Below are 9,387 nucleotides of genomic sequence, written 5' to 3'. Positions count from 1 at the left end.
ACTTTAGTGAGACCTTAGCCCGAGTAAGGGCTGCTGGTTTTGGCCCAGCAAATTTCACACTGAAGCGGTCTCATACCAAAAGCCTTGAAACGTTGACCGTTGTTAAAAAGAAACGGTCTCCTCGGCCTTTACGTATCAGCATGCATCAGGTTTTGTGTGCTAAAATCTGGAACGGATTATTTGCTAAGAAACTTTACTTTCTTTCTTTTTAGTTCTGATTTCAATAGCCTCCAATGGTCCCTGTGGGGAACTGGAGGGGGGGGAAAGTAGAGACAGCCACTATCAACTGCCGCTTTAAAGGCCTAAAAAACATATTTTAGTGATTTAAGTTAATGTGGATGTGAGTTATTTCCTTTAGCCCAGCCTGCCAGGTTTCAATAAAAATTGGAAAGAAGTAGTAACTAAGTGAAAGGGGGGGGTGGAAATGTGAATCAGCACGAAGACAGTCAGGTTGCAAAAATGCAAAGGCAGCAGCACTGTGAAAAAATGGGCTCAATCAGTTGAAATCAAAGGAGACACATCCAAGGCGGGGCGGGGGAGCCGGGCCGGGGAGCGGGCAGCCCGGGGGTTGTGAAACGCCGCGGGGCACTGAAACCTCCCGCCCGCCACCGGCTTGCGGGGGGATGCGGGGGTCTGAACTGCAAGACAACATAACATGGCTTCGCAAACGCGTCGGGGCCGGGAAGTCAGATGGTTTCGTGATGGTTTTGCCTTTCCGAAGAAACGTGGCCATAATTAGGTGACCTAATTATCCTGCGATGGAAAAATGCACTTGGCTGTTTCATAACAGATGGAGTCGCCGAGAGTGTTGTGGAATAAACATCTGAGAGGCTGGAGTGGGCAACTCTCGCTGTGAGGAGGAGGAGGAGGTGACGGAGGACGAGTGGAAACAGGCAGGACAGAAACCAAGAGGCTCGCATTGCCACCTCAGTCTGGGCTGCCACCCGGGACCTGCACAGGGCACCTTTTCTTTTTGTCGTTTTTTTGCAAACGTGTTACTTTCCTGATGCCAGCACCCGATAAATACGTGTTGATCTTTGTTTCACTCGGGCATCCACGTGCCCCTCCCTCGTCCCGCCAAAACCCCCCTCCCCACGACCCGCAGCAACTGGGAAATCAAAGCTGACGGGATTGCAAAACCATCTGTTGCCTCCTCCCCGCGCGGACAGAGGGGAGGGCGCAGGCAGCCGGCACCCGCAGGACACAGCCCGGCTCGCGAAGTCGGAGCGAGAGCAGAGGGCCTTGCTTTCTGCTCCCTCGCTTGTCACCTGATCGCCTTAACAACAACAACAAAAAGGAAATAAAAAAAAAGGCTAGAGTGGTGTTCAGTCGCTTGCAAAGCTGAGCAGCTCTCTGCCTTGCTGGAGGAGCAGAGCTGCTTGAGGGGTGGGACCCAACCAAAACAAACATACAGCTAGTGTCCAGCGGGGAGACTCATTCAAAAAAAAAAAAAAAGACCTAAAAAACCAACGTTACTACCGATCCTGTAAACTCAATCTCACACAAAGCAAAAGAATCATAATTCAGAACAACAACAAAAAAACCCACAGGCCTTGCAATGTACTTGCACCCGGCTGGGAAGAAAGGAGCGTCACTGCAAGAGCCCGGGTCAGGCTCGCTCTGGCCTCGCTGGCTGTGCGGAGGGCCGGAGCTACGCCTCTGCCGCGCCGTGCGCGCCTCCCCCTGCGGAGGTGACCTCCCTGCCCGGCTTCCCTGGGACGCAGCAAGGGGCGTGGGGGAGGGAGGGCAGGGATCCGGGCGCCTGCTGCACGGACATCAGAGGACTTGTGCGAAAAAGTTGCAGCCAAGCAAGCCAGCTCAGCCCATGATGTCACGAGCTGCATTCAAAGACTGACAAAAGGGAGAAAAGTCCTGCCCCCCTCTGCCCAATGCGGGGTAAATGGAGTGTGCAGACCCCCCCTCCCTCCCTCCCACCCCGTGCGCCGCGGGTGAACTCCTTAACAAACTTTCCTGCATTAAAAGCCCGCAGACGGGGATCTGAGGGTGGGTTTTGTTTTTTCTTGCAAGATGCTTTATTTTAATTTTTTTTTTCTGCTTTTCTTTGCTTTCTTTCCCTCCCCTCCTTCCTTCTAAAAGTTTTTTCTGGCTGCAACCACATGGGTGATTCAGCCCTGGTGTCAATCACCGCCCTTTTCTTCCCTTCCCCCCCCCCGCTTCCTCCTCCTCTAAGTGAATTTGGAGCTCCACCTCCATCCACCCAGTGCAAGCTGAAACTTTATAAATTCAGCTTAAGCCAAAGCAACCCCTGGAAAGAGGGCGAGGGAGAGAGACAGAGAGAAAGAAAAGGAGGGTCGTTGGAGCAAAGGGGGGGAAGGCATCCAACCCAGGGAAACTGGAGGCTGTGCCTTACTTACAACACTGTGATTCCACTTCTTTTTATATTATCCTTCCACCCGCTTTCCCCCCTTCCATACCCGAAGATGTCCACAGCTCTGGTGTCTCCAACCATCTTCGAGCTGAGTGAAGTTTTATGCAAGGTAAGCGGAGTTGTTCTCTTGGGGATCAACTTTGTGTCCAGGACTCTGGGGTGTGTGCGAGAGAGAAAAGGGGGCAAAGCCTGGTGGTTCCCCCTCTCCAGCCCCCCACGTCTCTTCCACTGGAGTCTTAGGTGCTTTTCAAGCCAAGTAGAGCTGTGTATTGGTGTGGCCCAAGTGTGGGTGAGCACTTGGACTCCCTTGGAGTGCTCGTGTTGTGTTGTAAGTCCTGGAGACTGCCCTGCACGGTAATCTGACTTGCTGTCTTTCTTCCCCCGCCTTTCCTTGTCCCTACCTAACTTTGGGCCGCTTTTATCTCCCTCCTCGCCATTGAGCTGTTTGGGGTTTTTTTCTTAAATCCTCTCCTTGCTCTTAATTCAGACCTGGTCTCTCCAGGGAAACTTTTCCAAAGTTCTTGGCCAGGCTAGATCCAAACTCCAGGTGGTTTTCTGCTGCCTTTGCTGCACTTCGCCCTCATCTTGCAGTTTTTCCTGCAAGTCAGTCAGTTGCAGGGAGAACTTCCTTAACCGTTCAGACTTCTGGTTGTTTCTTCTTGCACTGTTTGAGCTCTTTCTTTTTTCTTTCCCCTCTGCCAGGCTTCCCAGAGTCAATTTCCCTGCTGTGTTAACAGCCTCTACATTTTGCAGAGAAGAGTTACTAATTTCTGCAACCAGGGGAGTGGGAGAAGGAAGAGGGTGGAATAAATGGAGGAACCAAGTAGCCAAACTTGGTTTGAGAAGTTTCTCTTCGCCACTGATCCCATGCAGTGGAGTAGGGGTAGCTGTAAAAGAACTGAAATGGTGACTCTGAGTGCTGAGATCCCCCTCTCTTCCCATGGAAGCTGCTGGTGTGTTCAGCTGGGGAATCTGAGCTGGAGGGGAGTCGCTACAAAGAGTTCTTAAAAGTTGGAAAGTTTCTTCCCCCCCCCCCCCCAGGTCCTGCTCAGCCCCTTGCATTGTCTGAGCTGCTCCTGTCTGCTGCAGCACGCCTGATCTTGCCCCACTGTACTTCTTGCAGCCCCATACAGTGGTTAAGGGAGGGTTTGTAGCCAGGGCTTGCTTTTGGTACTGCCTGCAGACCAGTATCTGCCTCCCTCCTCCTGCACTTTTAGCTGCTTCAGTGCTTTCAGGGCATTTTACTTTCCTGATCAATCTCACCCAGCTCAAGTCTGCTTGGCTTCTCCCTGCCCTTCCCTTGTTTAGTTGCTTATTGGTGGTTTTTCGTTTTGCAAAGATACTCCCCTTCCCCCCCCCCTCCAATCTCAAAACTGAGTTGATTTGAGAGCAAACTGGGCTGCCCAAGTGCCAACAGGAGGACAAGCCCTTTCCCAACCTTGTTGCTTTGAAACTCTGAACTGTGCATTAGGTTTGCAGTGTCACTGCCAGGGTAAAGTTTCCAGTGGAGCTGGCTTTGTCTCCAGCAGGGTGCTTCTCTTAAAACCAGAGCCAGCAACAGAAACACTTTCACCCTTCAGGGAGTTCTTAGCAAGGCTCTGCCTTTTGCTTTAAAAACCTGTTGAACCTGGCTTCTATTTCTCTCTGTTCTCTTTTCAAAAGAGCTGGGACTGTTGCAAACTTGCTTATGGTTCTTCCCTCCAACAGATTTTTAATGTTAAAAAATACATAAATAACCCGCCCCCACAGATGGAAGTAACTGCTTCCTGATAATCCCTTCCAGACTTTCTTTGCAGCCAAAAGGCTAATTGCAAAGGAATCCTCTTGTGGTTAGGGGCGAAGGCTGGCCTGGATCACATGAAATGCAATTGCTACACTGGAGGGAGGACAAGAGAAATGGAATTAATTTAGAGTGGTAATTGGCATTTCTCTCTCTCAAAGTCTTATTGCCCCTCTGCACACTCATACACTTTTCCCAAGGTTGGACTGTCCCGAAACAAATCTTTCTTTTTTCCTATAAAGCCTTAGGTTCTCAGAAGTCTCTTCTGCAATCTTTGGAATTGGAGGGAGGGTCTGTGGAGGGAGTGGGATAACTGAAGTGGAGGAGCCATTGGAAGATCTGGTTCTTGGATGAGTTAGAGGACCTGAAGTAGTGGCTCCCCTACAGTGGGTCTAAAGGTGGGTGGTTGTCTGGGACAGGGGAGAGAAGAGAGTGGCAGGGGTTTAGCTCTTGCATGTGGTAGGTGAGGTGACCAATCCATTGCCTAGGGCATGGGAGGTTTTATGTACATCAGGGTCAGGGTCACCCTGTGGCTAGGTGGGACAGCTTGGTTGTTGCCTGGGGCACAGGGTCATATCTAACAGGATGGCTTAATCTTGGGAGGTAGGGCCATTGGAGGCCAGGTTGTTTTAAAGTTGCATGAGCTAATGAAGGTGGAATCTGAGTCTGTGGGGACTCAAGGGAGAAATTAGTTGCATTGTGAGGAGGGTGCTGGAAGAAACTAGTCAATTGACCACTTCTTGCTCTCTTTCCATAGGGCAACAAGATGTTGAATTACAGTCCCTCCAGTGTTGGAGGCTGTCTGCTGGACAGGAAAGCGGTGGGCACCCCAGCTGGCGGGGGTTTCTCCAGGAGGCACTCTGTCACCTTGCCCAACTCCAAGTTTCATCAAAACCAGCTCCTAAGCAGCCTCAAGGGGGAGCCAGCCCCTGTGCTGGGTCCCAGGGAGAGCCGCTTTCGGGACCGCTCCTTCTCTGAAGGTGGGGAACGTCTACTGCCGCAGAAGCAGCCTGGGGGACAAGTCAATTCAAGCCGCTACAAGACTGAGCTGTGCCGCCCCTTTGAGGAGAACGGTGCTTGCAAATACGGTGACAAGTGCCAGTTCGCCCATGGCATCCACGAGCTGCGAAGCCTCACTCGCCACCCCAAGTACAAGACGGAGCTGTGCCGCACTTTCCACACCATCGGCTTCTGCCCTTACGGGCCTCGCTGTCACTTCATCCACAATGCCGAGGAGCGCCGTGCCGTGGCTGGGGCCAGGGACCCCGCTGTCGCCGACAGACCTCGCCTCCAGCACAGCTTCAGTTTTGCCGGCTTCCCCAGCTCCGCTGCCAATGGGCTGCTGGACAGCCCCACCTCAATCACCCCGCCACCTATCCTGAGTGCTGATGACCTTCTGGGCTCGCCCACCTTGCCTGACTGCGCCAGCAACCCTTTCACCTTCTCCAGCCAAGAGCTGGCCAGTCTCTTTGCCCCCAGCATGGGGGTGCAGGTGCCCAGCGGGGGGTCACCCACTGCTTTCCTCTTCAGGCCCATGTCTGAGTCCCCCAACATGTTTGACTCGCCACCCAGTCCTCAGGACTCTCTCTCTGACCAGGAAGGCTATCTGAGCAGCTCTAGCAGCAGCCACAGCGGCTCAGATTCGCCCATCCTGGACACCTCAAGACGTCTTCCCATCTTCAGCAGACTCTCCATCTCTGATGACTAATTTGGGGTTGCCTCTTGTCTCCCTCTCACCTGTCTATTACAATGTTAAGCTGAACCCCCTCCCCCTACCCCGAGCTCCCCTGGTTGCAGGGTTAGACGTTAACATCAAGGCAGTCCACTTGCCGCTAGCTGACTCACTGGCTTAAGCCTTAAGTGCCAAATTACATTAAAAAGCAATAACCGTTTACAAAATTAGTGCCTTTAACATTTTCACTGTGACTATTACCTCTCCAGCTGCAGAGGGCACCCGCAGCCTCCTCTAAAGCTCTGTGCACTTCCAGATGTGCAGGGAAAATCCGGAACCAGCAGCTCCCTCCACTGGCCACAATACTGCATCTTCCCCTTTCAGTCCCTTTGCCCCTCCCTTTTCTATTGGCCAGTTGTTGCTAGACTTAAGGCATGTGGACAGCTGTTAACATCCAGCCCTTGTGCCCTATAAAGACTAATCTTGCCTGGATCTGCTCAGGTCTGCAGGAAGAAAAGCTGAGAATGGACAAAGATTGTAACATGAGTGGGACTTTGACTGGGGGGAAGAAAACAAACAGATGGACTATGAAAGACTTGATTTTGGTGCTAAAAGTTCCCCATGTATTCATGTGACATCTTTAAAAAAAGAAATAAAACCAGAGGGGAGGGGGGCTAATGGAATTCATTCCACACACAAGTTCTGTGTAAACCAAGTTCCAGTAGGCATAGCTTTAATGGTTTTGCTCTAGAGTACTTTAGACCTATCTTAGAGCACTCACGCCAAGCTTTTTATTATTTTTTTTTCTGGGTTTTAATTTTGTATAACTTTTCAGAAATTGGAGAGCAAATTTTGCTTGTCACTGCACAACAATATAAAAAGCTTATTTAACTTATCAAAACGTATTTATTGCCGAAACCTATGCTTTTTTGTTAATTTTGTTCATATTTATCGGGATGATGAATCCATAGAATATATTCTTTTATGTTTAAATTATGATCTTCCATATTAATCTTAAGATTGTGAAGTGTCTTTTTTCCTTTTTTCCCCCCCCCCACAGTTTAATATATTATACTACAATGACATTTTTTGTAACTTTACACTTTTTTGGTTATTTTATTTTAAAAAATGAAAAATTAATTTAAAAAAATGCGAAAACTGTGTTTGGATTATTTATTTTAGAAATTCCCCTTTTTGTGTTGGACTGCAAATTGAGTTAATGTGTTTCTTTGCCTTTCCTCTTTCTCCTCTTCCCCTGGGTGTTGTACACACTTGGGCTCTAGAATGTACATGCATAAGCTCTGCTGTGAGACAGTATGGAAGAAAGACATTTTACTTCCTTTTTTTTTTTTTTGTATAGCTTCTTTAAAGGAAAAAAAAAAGCCTTTGGCTTGAAGTGCCTATCTGAAGACATTCCAAATACAGTTTGTCTCTGAGTTTCTGTATTCCAAGTTCGGAGTTTTCCTTGTTGAGGTGAACGGGACTGGCACAAAGAAAATAATGAATGTAATTTTTTCCCCCTGTTACTGTTCACTACATTGCCTTTTTTTTTTCCCTTTGTGTGAGTTTATTTAAAAGAATCTCTTTTGTAACGACTGTTTGCAGTTTAAATCAATAAACCCCAAGTCTTTTTCAAGAAACTGACAATGAAGCTGGTTTTACTTGCAAACACAAAGTGCTGTTTCTTAACTGCTCATTTAAAATGCAGAGTACTTTCCTCCCCCAGTCTCCACAATCTGCAGAGAGCCCTTCAGGTATGCCACTTCCTTTTTCTTCCTTTTCTTTTTTTGAGGTGAGACACTGGCTTAGCCAAGCATGCAGGTTAAGAAAAAGCACAAGGTGGCTTTTTTCTTCAAGCTTTCATCCTCTTCATCTTTCATGGGAGATTTTCTCCCCTCTTGAGTGGAAGGTTGTCAGTTCCCACAGACCTTCTTCCTCTCTTTATGTGTAGCTTGAGCTGTTGGATCTCTTTAGCTTTTACTGTAAGAGGTAAATCTTGCTCTAAGACAGTAGAACTGTGCTTTGAGACTCTGGCAAACCAAAATCTATTGTAATTCATTTCAGGGCTTACTTCTTGCTAATACTGTTACAGCTTGGCTCCTAGAGGGAATGTTCTCTATTTTTACAAAGGAAAAGAGCAGCCAGCCCCCACAGCAGATCATTTAAGTATAAAAGCCATCATATAGCAGAGCCAAATGTTTAGCAACTCCTTCAATGCAAAATTTAATTGGTGTTCTTGGTGATTTACTGAAAGCATCTTTCAGTTCTTGGACACTTTCTCCATGGTGTTAACTTCCTTGAGACTGCCCTTAGGGGAAGACTAGCTCTTTTTTTTTTTTTCTGTCTGCAAAATGAGCATCTTTCCAACCTGTAGGTAGAATGCTTACGGAATCAGCCTTTCATTCTTCTTCTTGCCCGGCCTCTAGATTTGGCCATAAACTCCCAGATTCCTTTTTTTTTTTTTTTTTAAGAAAAGCATCTTTATAGAACAAAACTGGGATACCCCAGGATCTTTGCTAAGCTGCTTTGGTATTAGTGGTCTTTTGCCCCTAGGATGACAATTAGTATAGTCTGGAAGGTAGAATTGGAGTGGAGTTGCTAAAGATGAGTCGTTATTTAGGTCACCCAAAAGCCATATGAGATTTATCCAGGAGTTTATATAACAAAAGCACCACATTCTCCTGAGGGAAGAACACCAGGGGTGCAGACCTTATTTTGTTAATGCTTGACAAATGTCCTTCAAATATTTTCTGCAGACTGCAGCAATCTTCTGCTTGCACTTGGACATTGGCATCATCCCTTACTTGGAAAAGGCTGCTCAAGTCTAAAAGAATTGTATCCTACTAGGAGGTCCTTGGCAGTTGTACTGCTTAACTCTTGTTCCCAAATGTTTAATGGCAGTTCTTTTCTTTTCTTTTCTTTTTTTTGGGGGGAAGGGGGTGAGAGAGAAACTTGTACAGATCCACTTGGAGATGCAAAGGCTCTTCTGCCATATTCCAGCATGTGAACGTGGAGACTGAAACTGCTGCCTTACAAATATGCTTTGCCTTGTTAATGATTGATGGATACAGCTGTGCTACTTATGTGTTGCTCTGTGAGAAGCCTCTAAAAAGCTATGGTGATAGCACACCTTTGCAAGCATATTACATGGTTCCCTCTGCTGTGCAGTGCTCTAATTTAGTGCCAGCTCTTGGAGATGGTTTGTTCTTTCCTCATGAATATGCCCTTGGTAGTGGGTGTTTTTCAATGGTTAAAAACAACTTTAAGGCTCTCATGAGTCAGGGGACGCTAATAACCTCTGAACAGGCCATCTATTTTGTATACCTTTTTAAATGATGGGGAGACTTCAGCAACCTGGGAATCTCTTGGCCTCTCTGATTAGATAAATATAGCTAGATACAAAGCTTGGCTGTGGCATAGAAGATGTTTTGAAGGTGCTGAATGGGTCCCCTTGCCAATGGTGAAGAGCAGCTGTCTCTAATTCTAGGGTTATCAGCTGCCTTCACCTTGACCATGAGGTGGTAGTGTACTCTGTTTTTAGAAACA

At 47.7% G+C, this 9,387-nt stretch overlaps 1 protein-coding gene across 1 annotated transcript; it reads left to right on the top strand.

The window, feature by feature from the left end:
• Positions 1–2,255: 2,255 nt before the first annotated feature.
• Positions 2,256–7,481, top strand: ZFP36L1 (ZFP36 like 1 zinc finger CCCH-type). The gene is made up of 2 exons (XM_090033212.1): positions 2,256–2,498; positions 4,927–7,481. Exons 1-2 carry the CDS (start codon positions 2,442–2,444, stop codon positions 5,875–5,877), a joined length of 1,008 nt encoding a protein of 335 aa, XP_089889338.1. The 5' UTR covers positions 2,256–2,441; the 3' UTR covers positions 5,878–7,481.
• Positions 7,482–9,387: the final 1,906 nt, after the last annotated feature.

The sequence above is a fragment of the Crocodylus siamensis genome, chromosome 2 (genome assembly GCF_052110815.1).
Source record: "Crocodylus siamensis isolate JL-2025a chromosome 2, ASM5211081v1, whole genome shotgun sequence".
Lineage (NCBI taxonomy): Eukaryota > Metazoa > Chordata > Crocodylia > Crocodylidae > Crocodylus > Crocodylus siamensis.
Note: the sequence above shows the minus strand (reverse complement) of the source record. Positions and strands in the feature narration are given on the sequence as shown.